The sequence below is a fragment of the Podarcis filfolensis genome (genome assembly GCF_964270895.1).
Source record: "Podarcis filfolensis genome assembly, chromosome: 11".
Classification (NCBI taxonomy): Eukaryota; Metazoa; Chordata; class Lepidosauria; order Squamata; family Lacertidae; genus Podarcis; species Podarcis filfolensis.
Window position 1 is genome coordinate 54,910,246 of NC_139613.1, and position 22,690 is coordinate 54,932,935.

The 22,690-nt window shown below is 39.6% G+C and overlaps 1 protein-coding gene across 17 annotated transcripts in view; it reads right to left on the reverse strand.

Moving 5' to 3' along the window:
* Positions 1-22,690, reverse strand: part of AOPEP (aminopeptidase O (putative)) — a 184,490-nt gene that overhangs the window by 102,759 nt on the left and 59,041 nt on the right. For 15 of the 17 annotated variants that reach the window (XM_083576775.1, XM_083576771.1, XM_083576779.1 and 12 more), the window contains 5 exons: positions 16,434-16,623; positions 14,502-14,608; positions 9,974-10,076; positions 9,768-9,875; positions 1,271-1,314 (listed from right to left, as the gene is read on the reverse strand). In XM_083576775.1, coding sequence (XP_083432901.1) covers positions 1,271-1,314; positions 9,768-9,875; positions 9,974-10,076; positions 14,502-14,608; positions 16,434-16,623 — 552 coding nt within the window. Of the gene's footprint in view, positions 1-1,270; positions 1,315-2,960; positions 3,227-9,767; positions 9,876-9,973; positions 10,077-13,596; positions 13,680-14,501; positions 14,609-16,433; positions 16,624-22,690 lie in introns of those variants that run through there. The other 2 variants (XM_083576776.1, XM_083576777.1) reach the window with 2 other exon arrangements.

A 22,690-nucleotide genomic window follows, 5' to 3' on the forward strand; every position in this document is an offset into this window, starting at 1 on the left:
TAGCAGAAACAAATTAATAGTAGAATAAAATTTTATACCACACATGACTGTTGGTGATCCAGCAGTCTGCTTTATGATAAAACGGTTAAACCAAACTATTGAATAACAGTTATGTTATAAAGAATATGAAAAGGATTTCCTAATGAAAAGAATTAGCTGATATCACTATGGTATCCTGCTTACGTAAGTCAGTGAGGCTGGATGTTTCCATAGAACTGTGAAAGTATTTTAAAATCAAAGACCTACAAACTACCGTAATTCCAGTTTTAGAATATCAAACGCTTTCCATTTCTCTTTGCCTACATTTCTCTTTTCCTTTAAACAAATGATACTAATTAAGCTTATAGTGAAATCCTATACATGTCTTCTCAGGAGTAAGTCCCATAGCTTTACTCCCAGGTAAACCTGTATAGGACTGCACCCACAATGTTTGTGCAGTTCACTGTAAGCTCTTGGGAGGGGCTATAGATGAGATCTGCAGGTGAAGGGCAGTATATTAATTAATTAATTGCCCTTGTTTATTTTATTAGATGTAGGGACGCGGGTGGCGCTGTGGGTAAAACCCCAGCGCCTAGGACTTGCCGATCGCATGGTCGGCGGTTCGAATCCCCGCGGCAGGGTGCGCTCCCGTTGCTCGGTCCCAGCGCCTGCCAACCTAGCAGTTCGAAAGCACCCCCGGGTGCAAGTAGATAAATAGGGACCGCTTACTAGCGGGAAGCTAAACGGCGTTTCCGTGTGCTGCACTGGCTCGCCAGATGCAGCTTGTCACGCTGGCCACGTGACCCAGAAGTGTCTTCGGACAGCGCTGGCCCCTGGCCTCTTAAGCGAGATGGGCGCGCAACCCCAGAGTCGGACACGACTGGCCCGTACGGGCAGGGGTACCTTTACCTTTACCTTTATTTTATTAGATAGGAGGCATGACAAACACATTGGGCAGAATTCACCTAACAAACCCCTTCAGGGCTTCTACTTGCCCAACAGGAACTCCCCTCTCTCTCTCCCTCCCCTGCCGACTCCCCAAAATTGGCTCAGGGGCAAAAAAGCACAAGGGGGAGGGGTAATTGTTCCATTTGGCAAGCTGATATGCTGGTATGTCTGTGCATGCCATCTGTAATAGCATGACGCTGAATTCCACACATTAAATTTTGTTGTCTGTGTATAAGTTGATGGAAGATTTATATACAAGCTTTTCATCTGCAGAGATTCTGGAGAAAAAACCCATTTTGAATATATACCCATTATGGTCTTTCCCAGGCTGATTCCGACCTACCGTTTTAGCTGTGGGATGTCGCTCAGTAATAAATGAAGAAAGTCCTGGAAGAGTAACAAAAGACCACAATTTAATAACATGAATTTAAAAATACACACTTAACAATACTTGAACTGTTTATTCCGTTTTATAACATTTAAAACAGACATGTCAAGGCTTACAGACAGCTATCACAAGAGATCAGAACACTTAGCAATGGCAACTAGAAAATTAAGAAGACGAAATGCAGGAACATAATATGAAGTCATAAGTAAGAAATTGATAAACAAACATACTTGTGCTGGCTGGATCATTCCCTCTATTTCCAAACTTGAGGTGTGGGTACCTATCCTTTTGCAGCCACTACAGCACCAAGTTGGTTTGGGGAAACACCATAATTTGCATACCTATTTAACATCATGATTTGATATATATATTTAAAAAAGACAAAATCCCAAAACAGCCCAGTGAGGACTCGGTGTGCTCAGCAGCCTCCGATTGCTGACTGACTGCCGGAGGTTAAGAAAATGTAGAATTTGGGATGACAGAGAGGAGGGATGTAGTGACTTAGAAGAGGGACAGGATAAATTGCTACAACCTGGAATGGAAACGCACCACAGTGCAACGTTTTGTTGCAAGTCCACTTGTATAAATAATTTACATTTCAAAGGCTTAAGTGTCAATAATTTATTTATTTATTATATATTCTATACCGCTTTATGTTTTTAAGAAACATATCAAAGCCGTTTACAGCATATTAAATCAATAAAACATAAAACAATCTGAAGAAAGTCAAATATAGAGTATATAGTCAAAGCAACATAACAGAAAACTAAAATATTATCTTAAAGATTTCAAAATAAAACATTACAAAGGAAGTCAACTACAAAATACATATTTAACATAGTAGGGCTGGTGAGTCTGGGCCCTGCCCCCTAGGCCAGGTGGAAAGGGCCTTGCAGGGAGCGGCGTTCAGCACTCACAGCCAGACGATGTTCCTCTGGCCTCATGAGGAGCATCTTTTAATAAACACAGAGAACAATTACAAAGCCACCTACTGTATATTGCTATATTTTGTGTGCATATTCAAAATTGCACTATCCAAAACAAATCCTTATACCTAGACAAACACAATTTCACCATCACCACCACAAAAGGATGCAATCTGCCTATTCTTATTGTGTAGTCAAATATGTAATTTGTTTACTGTATTGTTATTGGGCTGGATCAGTGCTGCTGCTCAATGACGGAAGACTCTTTGATTCAGTGGCATTCATCAGTGGAATAGACAAGGTACATGATTTTTGAATATTTCCTCTTCATCTGCAGCCCCTGCCCCTCCAAATTAGCTGGGGGTGGTGGTGGAAGGGCTCTTTGGGACAGTGCAGGAGATCATGTGATAGGGATGCAGGAGGAATGATGATGCAGTAAAGAGAGTGTTTGCAAGGACCCAAGGGGTTACAGAACTCCGGAGGGGTACTTTTGTTTTCCCTACCACAATGTGCCTACGTGTGGTACATGCCAACTTTTTCACTGTTATTGAAGCAAGGAAATGGTTGAACTTTGGGGTGCTATTAGAGCAGCTGGAGGTAAACCTATTCCTGGATCATGGGAACACTCTCCTCCCATCATTAATAATTAAGTCTTCTATTTGCAGAGCCCTTCATATACATAGCTAAATTTTGACTTGTGGGTCACATTAAAGTGTGTCATAAACTTTGGAACACAGAACAGAATGTTTGGAACTGGCATATTATTCAATTGTACTGCAATCATATTTGATTCATTTAAAGGATGGGCTAATCATTGGGATGCATACCATGATGAAAATATTTTATCTCTGTAAGGCACATCTAGATAAAACAATTGCTAAGGACAAAATGTTGTTGCACACGTTCTCATTTCTTTTTGTTCCAGCTGAGTCAAATGTATCCGGGCAGTCTTTATTATCAAAATGCACCAGTACAATATGCCTTCCTGTTGGCAGACAGATGGAGACACTGAATACAAACAAATTTGATCCTAACTAGCCAAACAATAATAATCCCAAGTTGTCTAAATATTAAAATGCAAAAGCAATGATCCAATGGAGCAAATATTTCTGTCTGCCTGATGAAGTTTTAGTCACAGAAAAAGCTTCAATCAACTCTGCAGTTGCTGAGTTCTAAAAGAACAGAACTGGAACAATACTTGCTATGCTTTCTTGGAACAAAGAAGACACATTCATTTTCATGCTTATATATCTACTTTAACCGAATTATGAAAACTCTATGTAGCTAGCAAAATGCTTTCCATGAAGATAAGGATCAGTTAAAATGGAACTTGTAGAACACTTTCACACACAATAGAAAAGCTTAGATATTTTAGCATCCATATTAATAAGACTGAACTAATAATAAGATGCAAAATTATGATCTCAACAAATGAATCAGTATTACAGCTGGTTACTTGCTGAAGCAGATGTTACAATGAGAAAATTAAAATCTGTGAAGTATTTTATCCCCAAGATATTCATTTTTCATCACCAAACTAAACATCAACCTTAACTGCACTAGTGGAATCAACAACTCATACTCATTTCTATTTATTTATGGTTACCAACACTCCATTCATTACACAAATTTCATCGAAAGGTGTTAGTCAATGGATTCTCTCACAGAAACCAGAATGGACTTTTAAAAAATCCTGCCCTAAAATTCCAGACTTTCTTGCTACTCAACTAAAATAAACAAAAACTACTATTAAAAACATACCGAGCATGCAGTCAAAATGAAGGAGAAAAAAGCAAACTGATTAATGTTTCACATGTGAAGTCATTTCCTTGCACCTGTGGCTCAGATCTAGGAAAAATACTACAAATGCCACTAGAAACAAGGCTAGTATTCAGAATGCAAGCAATTATTTATACTTTAGATGTTATACTCTGTTCTTCATAGTTTTAAATGCTGGGAATCCATCCCATTATTTTTTATGGTGTAGAGGAATACTAAACATTAAAACCTTTTAAAACTGTTATTTATTCTGTATCTGATGTTTGGTTAAAGATTCTTATTCATATTTATGCTAGGTAACCCGTAAAAATCTGCATTTGCAGCCACATTTGTCTAGATGTGCTTATATATATTACCTGTACAGAGGTATGCAGGCCAAATAATCAAATCTACCATTCAGAATCTCTGTACAATGAGCTCAAAATTGACTATAATTTTCCTATGGCACAACCAAGATGTTATATCACAAAATGGCACTTGAGAATGCCCAAACAATTCTCACCACAGATTTGTGGGAGACGAAATATGGATTTGGCCAGGGCTTTTTGGTGAGTTCTTTGGCAAGTTCTGGTGTTGCAGCCCAGCAATTTGTGTCATAAAAAGCTCAACAAGTTTGGCTGGGCGCTCCCCCCTAAAAAAAGGTCAACAAGTTCCGGTACCTCTTTTTCTAGAAAATAAGCCCTGGACTTGGCTGCATTTTAACTTCAAGTAATAGATTCCTAAATGTGAAGGTCAGGGTAGAAAATTTCCATTGGCTTTAGTTGATTCTGGTTCAAATAATGCCAAAGCTGATAAAATAAAATTCAGTGAAGATATAGAACTTAGTGTAATCCTTTTCCTCCTGTCTCTGATCCCATTTCACCGTTGACAGACCCTCCTCAGATCTTGTCAATCTAAAGGGTACCTTGAGCTCCCATCTCATCTTGCGTTATTGAACTATATCCCAGCATCATTTCAAGAAATGCATGCTCTTTCCCCCCAGAGATACACAGATTGCATGCTTACTAAATGAATTATGCTACAGCGTTACTGTCAGGAAACACTATAAATCAAAAGGTTAAAAATGCAGCCAGCTGCAACACAATTGGATGCAATGCTGGGAAAGGGCAACAAAAGAAATGCATTTGTATCTTTTTCTCCTTTCCTTTCCTTTGTTCTGGTGCTCATCATAACACCAGTATGGGGATCCTGGGACATCAGCACCCTATGCAACAATCCCCACCTCTCATTAAACATATTTTTTGGAACCGAGCATGAAAAACCAAATGTAAAATTAAGCAGGGGCTTTCTGCCACATCTACAATAGCTATTAAAAAAAAGACGACAATTTTTCAAACTCTTGATTAGTAAACATTTGCCTCAGGGTTAGGAGCATGTTTGAAAAGTTTCATCTGGTCACAACAGCTGGACACTTTATAAACCCACATTTCACAGCAGGCTGCTGGGGCGCAAAAGAAAATGACTGGTGGATTAGCAACTCTATTGTAATATGATCTTACAATGATGACTAATAGCCTTATGAGCAGAGATCTTCCAACATTTTGCAATATTTGTGTAATTTGCTAAGCAAATTGATTTCGCATCAAGCCTGCAGATTTATCTGAAACAAATTCAAGTCTCCTACCCTATCTAATACTTTCTGTGTAACTGAAATAATGCATTTTGCTGCCTTGTTTTCAACCAACAGCTAGGGACCATAGGTTTCTAAGGCTCCAATCTGAATCTTATTTGGTAGGAAGTAAGTCTACTGAGCTCAGAGAGAATCTAAACATTACCAGCTTTGGTAACCATAGCTAAGAAAAATCTATCATGATAATGAGGCTATTGTCATCTTGATATGATTCTCCCTTCTATCCTTACTTAGCTGATGGCAGTACAAGAGTCCTCCCCTTCTTCCTAGGCCTGAGAATGAGTAGATGGGAAGGCAATGTGCTTCTGCAAATTCCACACAGAGAGCCTCACTGCGTTTCTCTCTTGAAAAACTTATATGCGTAATGTTGGAAGCCATACTGTACTGGGGAAAGTGTTGATTTTATTTCATTCATATCCTATCCTCATTTCTCTACATTGATTCAAGTAATATTTCTAACTACCAAGCTGAATTATTATTTTTGAACAATTATAAAACATCCTCTCTGTGGTATTCCCACTTACATCCCACTGTGGAACTCTAACTTTAACATTTTATCTTTAGAAAGTAATTTGCTTTCTTTGCTTCCCCCCCCCCCCAAGCCTTTATCATCTCTCCTTTTGGTTTTATGTTGCCATGTTTTGGCCTGATCCTTTAGGGTCTGTCTGAGCACCCTATTTGAATTTAGTATCATGCAATGAAAAAAGCTTTGATTTAAGATTAAGGAGATGCAAGCTGAAATCCTAATTTAGCCATAATTCTCACAGAGCTGAACTAGGGCAAGTTAGATGTTATGAGAAAAAGGAATGTAAGTCAGAAAGCAGACCATGACAAATTCTGGGTTATTGACCTGATTTGTTAACTAAAATTACACCAAAGTTCTGCAGTTGTGTCCATCTAAATCTGAATGCTTGGAACAACTTCTGTGAGTGCAGGGTAACTTCCACTGTCTCCTTCCTCCACATATCCCAGCACTTCCATTAAATCTGTTCCAGCGGGTTACAGGAACCCCCATAACATATTTGGGGAGTGCATGGGGTTGAGGGAGGGCACATTCCATTGCTTTTACAGATGCTGTTCTGCGTGCACAATGATTTAGTTTGATGCAGTCCTTTGGACAAAATTGAGAACATTGGTTTAATGCAAGCAAGAATCTCAATGTGAAAGCTGGCATACAAGCAGAGAGGAGGGACAACAGAGAAGTAGGTGGTCATGATGTAAATCATAGTTTATGAAGCCAGGTACAAACATACAAATCTACCCAAGACAGAATTTATTTATGGAAGCCACTGCAAGAAAATAATCTAAAGATTCTTTAAAAATGGCCTAAAGGCACACAATTCAACAGCTGAAGTGAAGTGGGCTCCATATGGAGCTGTACCTAGATAGCAGACCACTTAGGAGCTGTGTGTAGGTCTCTCTGCTCCATGGAGCAAGAGTTAGTTAAAAATAAAACTAACCACCAAATAAATAAATGATAAAGAACATGTAGGAACAGTTTCGGTGTCTTTTGAAAAAAGTGTGTGTGTGTATATACTCATCTTGAATATGGCTTTTCTACACTCAGCAGTGCATCTTGACTCAATTATCTTTACAGTCAATGATGGAAGTAAAAAGAAATTTTCTGTTTTGTAACAACAGGGAAATATTTTGTTCAGCTTGAAACCTAGTTGTATTTTATCTTATTTTCATGTTTTTAAGCAGGTCACCACAAAAATATTATGAATGCATGCTGGCATTCTTATTTCATAGGCTTAATGTCAATATCAGAAAGAAAGCAAAGATTTTTTAAAAATATAAGTCTGTTTAATTTGGTCTAAATGAAAATATCCATTATCTGATGGTGATGTGTCTCATGACATGCAGAAGTTCTCTTTCAACACAGTGCAGTTGTTCACAATATGGCATGCTGGAAATCAAGATTGAATTTTTAACCTTACATTAAGATACCTTATGAAAAGAGAGGCTTCTGTGGGCCTCCATTTGACCCTTTTAATACTCCAGAAGCAATTTCTCTCTATAAAGAATAGCAACCTTGAGTAACAAAGCATGACTGAAATGTGTTTCCATAAGAATTTAACAAAGCCATCCTGGAAAGAAGCAGCAGGCAAAAAAGATTATCTGCTTCTGTTGCTACAGTTCATTTTTGTACGTTCATTCTTATATTCAAACCAAAGTTTAGTTTTTGAAATATTCAATAAAGGTTGTGTTAATATAACTAAGGATGATTTACAAGGGGAAAGTTGGAAACATAATAACGACTCTATCAGATGAAGGTCAATCTAGTTCAGCATTCTGCTTCCAAGAGCAGTTAGAAGATCCTTGGAGGCTCATGAGAACGGCATTAAGATATCTGGGATTTACTGTGTCATGGATGCTTTAGTTGAGATTCCTACAATGCAGGGGTTGGACTAGATGACCTTTGGGGTACCTTCAAACTCTACAATTCTATGATTCTATACTGCATTTGAGCAAAAATATTCCATTTTGACATCATGATTAGAAGCCCGCGATAGATCAATTAGACTAAATCATAGATCAATTAGATTGATCAATTAATCGATAGACCTCGATAGATCTCGATAGATCTCGATAGACCTCGATAGATCTATCAATTAATCAATAGATCTCAATAGACCTCGATAGATCAATTAGATTAAATCATAGCATCCATAACATACTTCCTTGTAGCTTTCTTTATGGCCAGACACCAGTTCTGGGGAGCACACATCTTGCATACCCTGACAAATGTATTTTCTATGCCTGAAGTTTTCTTAAAATCTTAAGATAAGAATAACAGCAACAACGGAACACCGACCTTAGTGTTAAGCCCCGTAGGAGCAAACCCAGGATCCACGTACCCCAATATCCCATTTCCAACACTGGCCAACCACCAGGGCATGAAGGTAACAGCCCTCCAATTCTCTTTGCCCTTCACTTCTAGTAACTGATACCGAGAGGAATAGGTTGCCTCTACAGTGGTACCTCTGGTTACGTACTTAATTCGCTCTGGAGGTCCATTCTTAACCTGAAACTGTTCTTAACCTGAAGCACCACTTTAGCTAATGGGGCCTCCCGCTGCTGCCGCCGCCACACAATTTCTGTTCTCATCCTGAAGCAAAGTTCTTAATCTGAGGTACTATTTCTGGGTTAGTGGAGTCTGTAACCTGAAGCGTATGTAACCCGAGGTACCACTGTATAGGTTGCACTTAGCTATCGTTCTCTCTAAAAATAAACTCAGGTGGTTTAGAGCCACAATGGGGCAACTGATAAATGAACTAATCCCAGTATCCAGAAGAACGTAAAAATACAAAAGGGGGAGGATAAAAAAACAAGAAAAAACATTCTCAGAGGCCTCCAGGAGCCATATAATGTCGAGCACCACTTGGAATGGAAAACTGGAAAACCAGGGGAGCAGATAAATTGTCCTTCCTGAGCTGTTTACAATTTATAGTATGCTGAAGGAGGACATGGCTGGCTGGAACCCTGAATGGGCCCATTCCTGTTAGGGGGTGAGGATATACTGTGACATTTCATTACAGGTTCCACTTGTCATGACTGTTACCAACCAATGAAGCTGTCCTTGATGAATTTATTTAGTTCCCTTTTAAAGATGCAATCCTCAGGCAACAGTGGTGCTTGATGGAGTGGCACAGCCAACACTGCAATCACAACACCTGGTGCTTATGCTGCTTGGCTGAGGGGTGGGAAAAGAATCCTTTCACGGCTCTAGTTTGCAAGCAAGAGACCTGGTTCAAGTCCATTGCCACCACATACTCCACACAGAATTCAGCAGAACCTATGCTGGCCCAGTCCCATGGGCAGGTGGCCACCTCCACAGAGGATCAGGGAGTTGAATAGTTCTGCCTGCCAGTGGTCATCACCACATCCTGCAATGTGTGAATAAGTACTTTCCCTTTTCTGCTATGAATCAACTGCCTACAACTTCACCAGGAAAGTTCTAGTGTTATGAAAGGGAGATTTAAAATGGTCTCTGCTCACTTTGCTGCACGCTCCCCCACCTCCGAGCTTCTAAAACATAAATGCTTAGCTTGTCCTCATAGGAAAGGTTCTTCAACTCCTGGATTACTTTGACTTAAGTTAAAGATGCAAGTACCTGAGAGAGTATCAGCTGTCCATGAAAAGCCCGCACAAACTTCTTTAAAAAGGCAAAATATGCAGCTTCTCCAGCCTTCCCTGCAAAAGACCGCAGAAGGAAATAACCCTGGAAGAAGCGAACAAGACATACAAGATGTTATTCCTTTCTTATGTGTACAAAATACTGATTTGTCATATTGAGAGTACCGGTTTTAGCATTCTGACCTTCAGGTAATGAACCTGCATGAACACTTTTTCTGCATTCAGGCCATGTTTGATTATAGATGCTCCAGATTCACTTGCTTTGCCAGTGTTCTCTTTCTTGGGCCTAAAAGGGCACAAATAATTCAAGATCTGGATAAACAGATACAATGAGGATGTTAAAAAAAAGGTCTCACAATTAAAACACTTAATTACAACATTCTGTTTTACTTCAGGCATTGTCTGCTATATAGGAGGTTTCATACTTACTCAGGTAACTTCGTTCGTGGGAAAAGTAGTACAGCAATGCATTTTTCTAATGTAACTTTATATATGGCTACACAAACAGCTGAAGTTTAAACTAGTAGCCAATTCTAAGCTGGTGTGAAGCGACTTAACTCTTCTCCCAGACATGACATCATATCACATGGCATTCTGCTAAGACATGCTACACAGGCAGGAGTGTCACACTATGCGCAAAGGGAAATTAGAAGAGATGGAGACACTTTAGATGGAGGGAAATGGAAAGGAAGGATATTGAATTCATCACATCCAGTAACATATTTTGGCTGCTCTTACCTGAACATAGGCTTAGCAGCTCACAAGGCTACACCTGGAAGGATGAATGGGCTCTTTCATCTATGCCCAATACGTTGAAAAAAAGGACTTAAGCTTTCTCTTTATTTTTCTTTAGTTTGCAATTTTCCATGCACGTCAAAGAAAAGCAGCCAGAGTTTTTGAAAACAAAGCCTGAAACATTCAGCCCACTGAATTATCACCCATGAGGACAATATCCAGAACAAATTCAAACTGTGTGAATTCTTCATCAATGGTTGTCCAGTTTCCAAATTTGTGTCAGAAAACTATTGCTTACTAGTGCCTGACCTCTTTAGTTTAAATCACAGGGTTGGGAGGGGGAAAGGGGGCAACCTTCTTCTCTCAGGTAGAGCCTGTTCTAACAGAGTAAGTAGCTAAAGGATGCTTGCACTAGCTATTTTTCCCAGGTTATGTCCAACAAAAGCTGGTGTTTATATTGTGGTGTGCTTTAGTGCATCTACATGAAAGTGGTGTGCTTTAGTGCATCTACATGACTGAGGTCATATGGAGATCTGGGGTGAGCAGAAGTACTAAATGAGTATCTGGGATCAGTAATAGAGTGGATAAGGGCCAATAAACTACAACATAATCCCGACAAGATTATTGTTGGTAGGTGGTACTCAGCCTGTTCTAGATAAGGTTTAACTCCCCTTAAATATCAGACTCACAGCTCAGGAACTCTTTTAGCTCCAGCCTTGTGTATACCGTAAATGTCGAAGTGGCAGGAATCAAATGAGGCTGGAGTGATGGAGAGATAGCTTGGCCCCAGTAATCCATGTCCTCCCCCCCCCCCCCCCCGTATTAAGCCCTTCAGAGATGAAGCTGTTGGTGAGCCAAGATAGAGTCTTTACAGTGATGGCTTCTCATTTTCAGATGTATCCCCGGGGAGTCTGGCATGGCAGATTCTAGTGCCTTTGTGGCACCAAGGCATACCTTTTCATTTGTCCACACCTCTTAGATTTTTAAAAAAACTGCATTTGTTATTTTAACCTGTTGGAATATTAACTTCCCATGTTTTATATTTACGGCTCTACTATTTTTATGTAGCTTTAGTGTGTTTTTAAACTATTGTTAGCTGCTCTGATATGTTGCTGGTTAAATATAATTTTATTATATACTTTTAAGATAGGTTTTTTAAACAGTCTCTGTTGTAAAATTAATGCACTATAAAACCCATGTGATACCTTAGCAATTGAAGTAGGAAAGCTAATGTCTAGATAAGCCTCCTATCAGAGCAAGCCATGTTCACATTTTAAAAAAAATGGAACAAAACAAAATACACAAAAAAACCCAGCCATCCTGGCAATCAGCAGCTGTGTTGGCTGCAGCTAGCGATAAGGCTGTTTCCTCTATCTGCACCTATTGTCAAGCTACACACTTGCAAACGTATGACTTGTCTGATTTAGCATATATACAATAACACGAATAAATATTAATGAAAATAGCTTATACCACAACTATAGTAATGTGAGAACTTGATGTAGAGGGAAGGCTCAGAAGATGGACACTGGGCCGGGCCACCGGTGGAAGGCTTTTAGAACTACATTTATTCCAGGAGCAGCTACTTTTCCAGGCGCATGTTTATTCAAATCTCTAATAAGCCACAAAGCTTACTTGATGATATTGGGCGAGCCACTATCTCTTGGACTAACCTGCCCAACATGGGATTTTATAAATACAAAAGTGGGATGAGGGGGCACACTGTCTTAAAATCTTTGGGGGAAATAGCAGGATAAAAGCTAAATAAGAAAATAAGAAAAAGTTCAAGTGCACATGGTGTTGCCTACTGGGTCTGTATCAGCCAGGAAAATATTCTGTATTAGGGTCAGTACTCTATGTGTAGTGTTTAGCTTGTTGCATGAGGCTGGGGTTACAACAATCAGGTGAGTCCCCTGAACTGCATTACAAACTTTTTTTCAGACTGAGATACTTTAGAAATTAACATACAGCGCAGAATAAGGGAATACTGTTTAAAAAAATAAGATGCTGTGCTCTGCACATAGTCCCCCCCGCCCCGCCCAGGTCCCTGGATTAGATTCAGGCTGCAATCCTGTGCATAGGATTACACATAAATACACGGATAACACTATAAACAAGTCTCACCGAATTCCATGCATAATTATGCACCGGATTGGTGGGTTGGAGACATTTTATGAAACAACAAAACTGAAAGCTAACAGTCAACTCAACTTCTCGCCATACAACTTTATACACTGGAGTTTATACTTAATACATTGTCTGTAAACATAGTATAAAATCTAGCTTAAAGGCTGTATTTAATTGTAAAATAATCAATTCAACATGTTTTAGTATGCTTAGAGCCAATGAATGAAATTCACATATAAAAAAGGAAAATTAAACAAAAAGTATGAAAATCATGATTAAAACAAAGAAGAATTTCCTCACTGAAACATGGTTTAAATTAATCCGCCACATGCTTAAGTTTTCTACACCCGCAAGTCTATGGAGTGGTGTAGCCTAATATGATGTGGTAAGCAGATTGCTCTGCAGCCACAGAAAAGCCAAATTTCAGGTTGCAGAAGATAGATTGAGTCTATGATTGAGTGGATCAATTTCAAAGAGTTGACCTCAAAAGCCACCTAGCTCTAGCTACTGCAGCATTTCTCAGAGGTAACCATCCAGCGACTGCTTGAAAACCTCTAAAGAGGGACAGTTCACCACCTTCCGAGGCAGTCTGTCCCACTGTCAACTCACAGTATCAGGAAGTTCTCCCTAATGTTTAGCTGAAATCTCCTTTGAGTTTAACCTGTGGGTTCATGTCCTATTCTCTAGGGCAGGGGCGGGGAACCTTTCTCTCTTTTTTGTCAAGGGCTCCATTCCTTCAGAGCAACCTGTCACCATGCCAGTGATGGGTGGGGCTGAAGCCAGCAGTGGGTGAGGCTGGACACTGAAACAGACAGAATCACCCACTTCTCCTACTATCCAACCAGCAGGTTGCCAGGGGAGGAAAATATCAGAAGTGAGAACTAATCACAAGTACCACTTTCTCGTCCATCTGTTTTGGTTGCTCCCATTCCACTCCTACCCACCTTGACTTCTACCTCTGAGTTCCCCTCCCTCTGAGGTGGAATCTGCAGGCAATTATTGGGTTTCAGGCTGCCCCACTCTTGCTCTGGGATAAGCAGAAACAAATTTGCTCCCTTATCTGACAGCCGTAAAACAAATTTGAAAATGGCTATCACATTATCTCTTCTTCAGTAAACAGCTTATTTAATTATTTTTTATCTTCTTCAGCCTAAATATACCCAGTGCCTTCAACTTCATAGAACTTAGCCCCTCAACCAATTCTTGGGATATGTTCCACTGAGCAGTAATTTCTGAGAAAAGAATTTTTTATTGGAATCAATATTTAAGACTTCCTCCTTATTTTTAAAAAGTCAAGTGCAACCCTATGCATGTTGAATCAGAAGTACATTCCACTGAATTCAGTAAAGCTTACTCTTGGGACTGTGCATAGGATTGCAACCTAGATTGTTTTTCCTTATCCTCTCTCCAACCTCAACCCATTTGATTTTGTCCAGTCTTCTCTTTCAGCTGGTGAGGTTCATCTGACAGCAACACTTAACCCAGCCTTCTGTGTTATTGGCCTGCTCCTGTGGAGTCTTCTTCCATTCGGGGCTGAGCAGACGCCTTCTGTTCTAATTTTCTAACCTTTGCTGTATACTTCTATTTGCCACCAGGATTATGCAGACAATTAAAGAAAAACTTTTTCCGTAATAGCGAGCTGTTTTCATTTTTGTATTGTATTTTAAGTGTTGTAAACCTCTTTGATTTTTTTTTAATGAAACTGTGGTACACAAATATTCTAAATATTTGCTTTACAAACGCTTTGGAAGATGTAATAATTTAATCAGAACACTCCAATATCCTTCTTTTAGAGAGGGAAAATGTGATAAGGAGAGACGAAACAATAAGTGAGCAGCCTTTTCTGTACCTTAACACTTGCAGATCTCCTTCAGAGTTCTGCACCTCATCTCTAAGGCGTTGCCAGCGCAGTACAGCTTTCAGATCTTGCTGCTCTTTTGCTTCATCAGCTGACAGCTACTTGGGATACAAATATTCAGTTTATTGTTAGAGGCTTCTTCAATTTCTCAGTAGTTTTTAATGGAAATCACATCAGCTTAGAGAAAGCCCTGTCATCCTTTAGAGGAGGCAAGAGCAGGCACCTAACCTATCTCCTACTACCATGACCAATACAAATTATTATTACTATATATTTTGTTTTGGGAGATCTCCTGACCCCCACATAGACAATTTCAGGTAGCGTAGGGTGCGCAATTAAAGGACCAATTCCAGTCCCAATTAAATACGCCAGGGATTGAACCAGAGACCTTCTGCATGCAAAGCGGTTGTTCTATCACTGAGCTATGGCCTTATCCATACTCTGTGTAGAAGAGAGGAACTATATGATACAGCTCAAATGAGGGAGTTGAACCACTAGGTCAAAGGCATATAACAGTGGAACTGGGCACTGGGTTTTTTGCCATTTGTGTTTTTTTCTGCAAGATGGTGGCCATGACCTAAAGCTTTAAAGCATAATTACACCAGCACTGAACAGAGTGCAAAAAATGGTTCTCAGTTGAGCTGTTATTTGGCTAAAGACGTCTTAGTCAATTAATTCTTATGATATTTAATCCATTAAGTAACCAATTCAATTTGAAAATAGGTGCTGAAGTGAGAAGCACCAATTATTTGATTTTATATTATTCACACAGGTCATCATAGGTATCATCTTAAAAGAGGCAAACACCCTGTGTGTGCAATGATGTGCAATGGAAGGAGGAGGAATGCATTCTTGCTCTTATATTTTCATATCTCATATATTCTTGTATTAGAAATCACCATTTAAAGAAAAATCTATCCAATGAATCTGTGAGACATTTTTATTGATTACATATTTTAATCAATCAATCAAATAAATTATTTGATTAAATACTAAGTTAAACATTGGAGTCCTTGCCTGCACAGTTAACAAGGAGCTAGATGGGTCAATGGTCTGACAGTATAGGGCAGCCATACATGTTCCCACCCTATGAAGTGTGGTTCTCCTACTCCTACATAACATGTTAAAGAATATGAACACCAGACTGGAAAAAAATTAACTGAATATTCAGTTAAAACAGTTGACATATTATTTCAGTATAATAATACTGCTGATCACAACCTTGAAAGTCAGAATATTTTTTTGCCCTAAATCTTTCTGTCTTCTCTTTGATAACATACCTGTCCCACAACCCACAAGAATAATTACAGTGCTGTCTTGAAGAATGAATTATATACCAATTTACCAGTTCATCAGCGAACAACTGATTTTCTACTTATGATAAAGAATGTTTTCACACCTTTATTTATACTTCACCTGCCAGGATGCATCTACGTAGCTAAATTAGTGCATAACAACATCATTACCAATGCATTAGAGATAAAAGGGAGAACAGAAACATTTGATAGTGTTGCAAATTATTTCAGGTACCACCAATTACAATTTCATCTAACAGATTTCTCTGCATATGGAAGTTAATCAAGCCAAGCTCATGGCCAAGGGCATGATAAATTTAAGGAGATTAGATAAGAGATTACCTAAGACAGTTGCAAACAGATTCCTCCTGCTCAGAGGCAGTATACCTCTGTTTACTAGATTCCAAGGGCGTAAGGTTATCCCTACTACCCTATTAGTGAAATTCCCTGGGGTCTGGACAGCTGCTGTCAGAAATAGTCACAGTGCTGGACTAGATAAATGTTTGTTCTGATCCAACATAGCAATACTTATATCCTTAAACAGGGAGTCTATTTGCTCTTTTTGAAAATGTGTAAACTGAAAGTTATCCTTATTTCTACATTATGAAAATGACTATTTGAGCCATACCTGTTGTGCGGCTGACCAAAATGCATCTTCTAGGTGAGTGGCAAATCCTTCACTTAGCCACTCTTCAGTCCAGTCACGTGCACCAATAGCCAAGCCAAACCAGGCATGAGCAATTTCATGGCACAGGCGTGTTCCACAGAGATGGCTCCCTCCAGATAATGTGCTCTGTGACATGAAGATTATGTGTGGGCTGCATAATATGAATGAAGGACAAAATACATTATGAACCTGTTACAGCATGCATTGCCTGGCTATAGCAATATGTAGACTTTATTAGCCTTGTCAGCCTGTTATTACTGTATGCATGCTATGTCATGACAGTTAGTTTATAGCTCAGACATTTTTAGGAATTAGGTTGCACTTTATTGTTTTCTGGCAGAGATTCAAGCTAAATATTCTGCCAAGCATTTGTTTCACATTCAACCATCAAACAGCTATTACCTGTAATAAGTAACTTAAACCAAAGTTTTATATTTTTCAAATTACAAGGCTGATTTATTTCAGTGGAAGCATTTATGCCTAAGCCAAGATAATAAAAGAAGGGCAGGTGTGAATACAGACCATAGGTATTTTCGGCTAAATGATCAAAGCAACCAGGGAAAACAAAGAGAGAGAAAAAAGAGAGAGGGGGGCTCTCGTTCAAAAGGGAACATTGTAAATGTTGAAAACTCTAAGCTTTTAGGACAAAAAGTGTGGGAAAGAGAGCACCTAATGGAGCAAAAATAGGCATTGGTGTTGAGGGGGTGTCTGTTGTCAGTTGTCGATGAGTGGGTTCTCAGATCTGTACAGCATTCTACGTGCAAGAGTAGGAGTCAATTCCTGAGTGCACATGGATTTTGTTCTAACATGTTACAGAAATTGGGGCAGGGGAGCAGCTATAGCAAAGTACCACAGGAAAAATGAATGAATGATGAATGATCCCTGTTTCAAGCTATAGGCTTCTCTCTGGGATGAAATTAATATGGCCATTTCTATAAACCACCCAATGCCTCCTTTTGCATTGTAATGGTTCTAGGGGTTGCTCGTGCGTAAATCAGCACCACACCTGGCTGGGTTACCTGGGTGAACTCTTTCTGTCCCTCTGGCTCCGATGGCAGTTCCCTGACATACATGATACAGGTTTGGGGGATTAAGAGTTTGGATACCCAAAGAAACGTCATAGGCAATTCTGCAAAATATCTGAGGAGGACCGTGGAAATGGCAGTTGAAATACAGAAAGGTTGCCTACAACTAAGTTAATATTATTTATTGTTGCATCTGTGACTTTTTTTCTTCTCTTAAAAAACTCAGTTCCAATAACAATGAACAAGTCTTCCCCATTTCAGCTTCTATCAGGACCTACTAAGATGGCTGATCAGCTATGTGTATGTGAACACAGAGGATTTTTGTTAAACGTGCCACTTTTGTTTTGTAGCCTAATGAAGTCATTGCTTTGCCACTTTCCAATATCTAATACAAGGCATTAAATGGAGTTGAATAAATAATATAGCTAGCTGGAATTTGTAAACCATGGACTTTTTTCACACTCTGAAATACATTTCAGATTCTTTTAAAATCTTACTAATTAAATGCAACACTTAAAGCAGGACCAAATTGCTAGTGTAACATTTCCCTCGAAGACAACTGAATGGTGAGCGTACTTCTGGAATTATTTACAAAATTTGCAGGATTTGGGGTGTAAAGGGCAGATAAATCTTCAGGAAAAAACAACTAAAATTTGTTGCGTTATTTATAGGTTGTTCCTACCCAGGATGTTATTTCCAAACACCACCTAGTCAATTACAGATAGGTAGCCGTGTTGGTCTGCCATAGTCAAAACAAAAAATTTTTTTCCTTCCAGTAGCACCTTAAAGACCAACTCAGTTGGTGCTACTGGAAGGAAAAAATTTTTTTGTTTTCACCTAGTCAATGTTATATAACTCTTGCTTATTTTAATTAGTACATTTATGCTACAATGGGATTATTTCATTAAAGATGCACACATGGCAGATCTTCTTTGCTCACATGAAAATGATTGAAAATGCAGTTGTTGACTGAAACCACACAAGCAAAATTTTCAATACAAAACCAGGACTAGCAGAGTGCTATAATTCTTCAATTCACAAGTCAGGGCTGGAGATAAGCCAAAATATTTCATAAAGTGAGGTTGACCTTAATCTGCCTTGTGTTCTCTCAGCTGCAAGACAGAGCAGGTTCTTTTCCGAAGTGGCCCCAAAACTCTAGATTGCACTTCCCCATGAAGAACAACTGCAAATTGGACTGAAACTACAAGGAAGTTTCAAAGTACAAAGCTAACACAACCTTTGCACAAGAATTCACTTAATAAACTCCTTCCCCAACATCCTAACACACGCAGAGCAGGAAATTAATCACCAGGTTACCACAGGAACATGCAGAGCACATCTTTGCTGAGCTATAGTGAAACAACTATAAAAGCTTCTTTTTTTGACAAGAAAAAAATTGAAGGAAGCATGTAATTTTATTGCTTCTATGATATACTGATATATGGTCGCATTATTGTTATCATTGTTCTTATGTCCCTGTGTTTTTATGTTTGTACATATTTTATGGGCTAATAGCCGTAAATAAATAAATTATAATTATAATTGTTATCATTTATTAAATTGGTATACAGCCTTCTATCCCAAGATCACAAGTTGGTTCACATACAAAAATGAGAATAGAAAATACATAATAAAACAAAAACAAACCAATAACCTCCCCTCCCACATTATATGTATTTGATCTGTTGATTGCTTATTGATAAAATTTTATTGTCTTGTAATCTGGGAGAATATGTGAAGTAAAAAATCTGAAGAGTGATGGACATGGGCCAGGAAGATCTGGGTCAAAATACCTGCACATCGGTTAAGGTCACAGGGTGGTAGAAGCCACTATCTCTTACCTACACTGCCTCAAAAGCTTGTTACGAGAATATAATTTCATAAGCTTGTATATGACATGGTGTTCTTTTGTAAGTTTTATTCCCATCCCGAAGTTTTTCTCAACTTCTTCTCCACTGATAGTCAGGCAGCATGAAGGCCACCTTCCTGAATACAGCTAAAAACATTCAGCAGTCAAAATGGAAGTCATATGCCCTGCCATTATGACATTTTAACTAAAGGAGTTCCGATAACACAGAACACAGGGTTTCTGCTTCTCAAATGTAACTTACTGAGTGGCATCTTACGTCAAGTAGCTGCTTCTTCACCTAGCTATGTTTTATTATTTATTTTATTGCATTCCCCCCCCCCACCTTTTTGTCCAAAGAGTTCTAGGAGGCATACATTGTTCTCCCCACCCCCCATTTAATTCCCACAGCAAACCTGTGAGGTAAGTTAGGCTGAGAGAGGCAGTGACTGGCCCAAGGTCACCCAGTAGGCTTCATGGCTGAAGGGGGATTGAACCTTGGTGTCAGGAGTGCATGCAGCAGCCAGGCCCTGTGACCAGTAGGACTTCGCAGGACTGGGGCCTTCCTAAGTTTGTTCTGGAGAGGCAAGGTGTGGCCACGCAGGTGAGGCAGCTTGGTAACTCACTGCACCTGGTGGCAAGAGCCGGGAAGGGATATAAGGTCAGCATTTCCCTTCAGCTCTTTGCCACAGCAACACGTTTCCTGCCTTGTTGCGTTTGGCTTCTTGCTTCCTGATCCTCGGACCTCGGCTTCCTGACTCCCTGCTTCTCGTCCCTCAGACCCTTGACTTCGTGACTCCTTGCTTCCTGACCCTCGGACCCCTGGCTTCTGGACTCTCGTTCCTGCTCCCACCCCGCCATCTTGCCCCCGGTCCTGACGTCCCCCGCCGGGACTTCGATCACCCATAGACACATGGTCTCCCAGATCCTAGTCCAACACTCTAACCATCCTTGCTCTCATGTTTTAGAAAGCTGTCCCTGTAGTTTGATGTAACATAATGGACAGGTCAGCTCAAAAACTATATAGCTAAAGGGGGCATGGCATATCAAGGGCTACACATTGATTATGGCATAACTGAAAAGGTAAAGTCTTCTTCCCATGTGTGTAAAGTGCAGATATGGCCTGAAGACAGTTTCAAGATGTACTAATCCATGTTCCAAAGAACCTCTATTATGCAGCCCAGCCCTTCCCTCAAAAATGTATGAACACCCACACTTCTCTTGAAAGAAGTTTATCTGTCTGGATCTGTCTGCAGAGCCGTGTTTTTAAAAGAGTGGTTTCTGCCGGAGGAAAAACATACTCGCACATTTATAAGTAAGCGTCTTAAAATGAAAATTCAGAAAAGCAGGTCAAATGGAGTTAAATCAGCTAGTATCACAAAAGATACCACAAGACACTGAAGCCCTAGCAAAGAAAGAGAGTCACAGAGAACAAAGAGCAAGAACAAACAGCACCTCCCCAAACCTCCACCCAAACCAAATCAAATTATTAAGAACGAAAAAGGCAGTGAGGGGGGGGGGAGCACAGAAGCTACAGTACATAATGAGACACTCCCTTTTATTACAAAGCCCCCATTGAGAAGAATAACTGTGCAGCTTGGGGGTACTGCATTGGTCATTTTTAAGTAAATGACCCCTAGCTGTGGTGTATGCAATGCTACAAAGAAAGAGCCTAGAAATGTACCAAGTAAATAACATTCCAGACATACTGCTGGCAGCCTTTTGGCCATTTGGCTGAAACAAAACAAAAGTAACTTCAGGCCTTATAAACAGACACACAGAAGGGGTTTGCATTTTAAGCATCTGTTGTATTTATATGAAGAAATAAGGCAGAGATTATGTTTTCAAGTACCTATTTTTGATTCACTCACTTAAGTAATATAAAGGTCACATACTGAAAAATGTCCCTCTTATGAGAAGGCGAAAGAAACAAGATTGCACGCATGTACATAAACATATGTGAACTGCACTGCAAGCAGGTCAGCAGGAACAGAATTTCATTTTAAAGCACTTCCTCTGGGGTTTGGAAAGGATTACGTGGGCTTTATTCCCACTCAAGCCTCAAAAGTTCCTCTTTATTTCTCTCACCAAAGGCATGTAGGCTGCCTCTCCAGCCCAATATCCTCAGCCACTTATCAAAGACACTTCTGAATTAGGTGTCACTACAGGGCAGCAGAAGGTAATTGTTAACTTTGACACAAATTGTCTAAAGAGCTGGACATATTAGTTCTATATTACTTCCAGTGCCAATTGTTCTTGGCAAGGATCCTGAATGGCCTGGTGCGATTTCACACTCGGGACACAAAAGACCCACATGACAAACTTTGCTGCCTCAGTGGAGCTTTTGATTTTGAGGGGTTCATGTGCATGCATATTTTTAGCCGCAGTCCATGTGGGCTTCCTTTTGGTCATTGCTTTTTATGTTTAGTTATGTATACTAGATAGAATCCAGTTGGTGTTGCTTCACTGATGGAACACATCCATCAGCGGAAGCAGGAAAGGGAGTTTGGGCTAATTCTTCTTTCCCAAGCACCCCCCTAACTCTCTTGCACAGATGAGGAGGGGGCACAGAGCAAAAGGAATCACCCAGAGTTACTTTTTCCAGATACTTTGATGAATGTGTTTGATCAGGAGATCAAACCCCATTGTATTCTATCCATTATATTTTATTATCACTCCTTTTCATTATGACTTTAAAAAAAAAGTTTGCTTCTTGCTAAGTCTGACCATCCTAACACCACTTTTCAACCTCCTCCTCCTTGTTATTGAATTTATATACCGCCCTATACCCAGAGGTCTTAGGGCGGTATACATATAAACATCAAGTCTCTGCTCCAGCCTGGGAGTTCACATCACCGTACTAATAATTTAATACATACTTTGAAATTAAGAAAAAAATACTACTTAAAAGAAATCTCAAATGCTTGGTTTTAAATATAGTTAGCATGTAAAACAGAAATATATTAGGAAACCCTGTGAAGTTAAGTTGCCTTTTAAAATACCGTATTTTTTGCTCTATAAGACTCACTTTTTCCCTCCTAAAAAGTAAGGGGAAATGTGTGTGCGTCTTATGGAGCGAATGCAGGCTGTGCGGCTATCCCAGAAGCCAGAACAGCAAGAGGGATTGCTGCTTTCGCTGTGCAGTGATCCCTCTTGCTGTTCTGGCTTCTGGGATTCATAATATTTTTTTTCTTGCTTTCCTCCTCCAAAAACGAGGTGCGTCTTATGGTCTGGTGCGTCTTATAGAGCGATAAATACGGTAACTGCAGTAGTAGTAGTACTACTAGTAGTACTAGTAGTAATTTATTTATACCCTGCCCATCTGGCTGGGTTTTCCCAGCCACTCT